General features: G+C 37.0%; 1 protein-coding gene across 1 annotated transcript in view; it reads right to left on the bottom strand.

The window, feature by feature from the left end:
* Positions 1-272: 272 nt before the first annotated feature.
* LOC106867941 (dynamin-1-like protein) overlaps positions 273-845 on the bottom strand; it is a 73730-nt gene continuing 73157 nt past the window's right edge. The window contains exon 13 of the mRNA XM_052974925.1: positions 273-659. Coding sequence (XP_052830885.1) covers positions 288-659 — 372 coding nt within the window. The 3' untranslated portion in view covers positions 273-287. The remainder of the gene's footprint in view (positions 660-845) is intronic.

Here is an 845-nt window from a genome sequence, read left to right as displayed (position 1 = left end):
CTCCAGTCCACTCAGCAGGCAAAATTGAGTTGCACCTGTAATTCAAAGGGCCAGTCTTGTCACATTTTGTGTCATGCTGAATCTCCTTGAGAACTATATTAAGGGTACATGTGTCTGTGGAGTTCGCATGTTAATTTTACAAAGCAGGTTGTTTCATTGACTGGATCACCAGAAGCCATCATCATCATAACTGACAGAGTGCTGGTTTAGTTAAAGATATGCACAGCTCCATGAAACCTTGCTAAATAAAAACAGAAAATTGAAAACCAGAGAAACTCAAGAGAATGTCAAGGTATTAAAGATGTGGAGGTAACAATACCATAAAGGATGTTATATAAAAGCAGACTGCACACACGCACACAAACAAACACACACACACACACACACACGCATATGAAAAGAAGCTTAATATTCAGAAGCTGTGTTTGTTTGGTTGCATTGCTGGGAATTGGAACAGAATTATTCAGTAACCAACAGAGACTTGCATGCAGTGATGGTGGTGGCAGCCAAGAGAAAAGTGATAGCTGAGCACTTACATCAGTTTTGTCCAAGGAATTAGCATCAACTAAGGGTACAGAACTTCCCTCCTTTGGGAGAGATGGCTTGGATGGGTGGACAGTAGAAGAAAATTGAACTTTTTTATTGACTGAGTCTACAACCTGGCATAGAAAATATTATCTGTAAACTAAGACATAACAAACAGCAAAGGAATCTGATAAAAATCTTACAAGGAATCCATTATCATTATTATTATTATTATTATATGGTTTGGGATAAAAACAAAATTTTCCCTGCCTGAAGACATCTAACACTCAGAGGCTATATATATATATATATATATATAT

Source organism: Octopus bimaculoides, chromosome 20, assembly GCF_001194135.2.
Source record: "Octopus bimaculoides isolate UCB-OBI-ISO-001 chromosome 20, ASM119413v2, whole genome shotgun sequence".
NCBI lineage: Eukaryota > Metazoa > Mollusca > Cephalopoda > Octopoda > Octopodidae > Octopus > Octopus bimaculoides.
The sequence above is the reverse complement of the archived record's forward strand: the minus strand, read 5'-3'. Positions and strand labels throughout refer to the sequence as shown.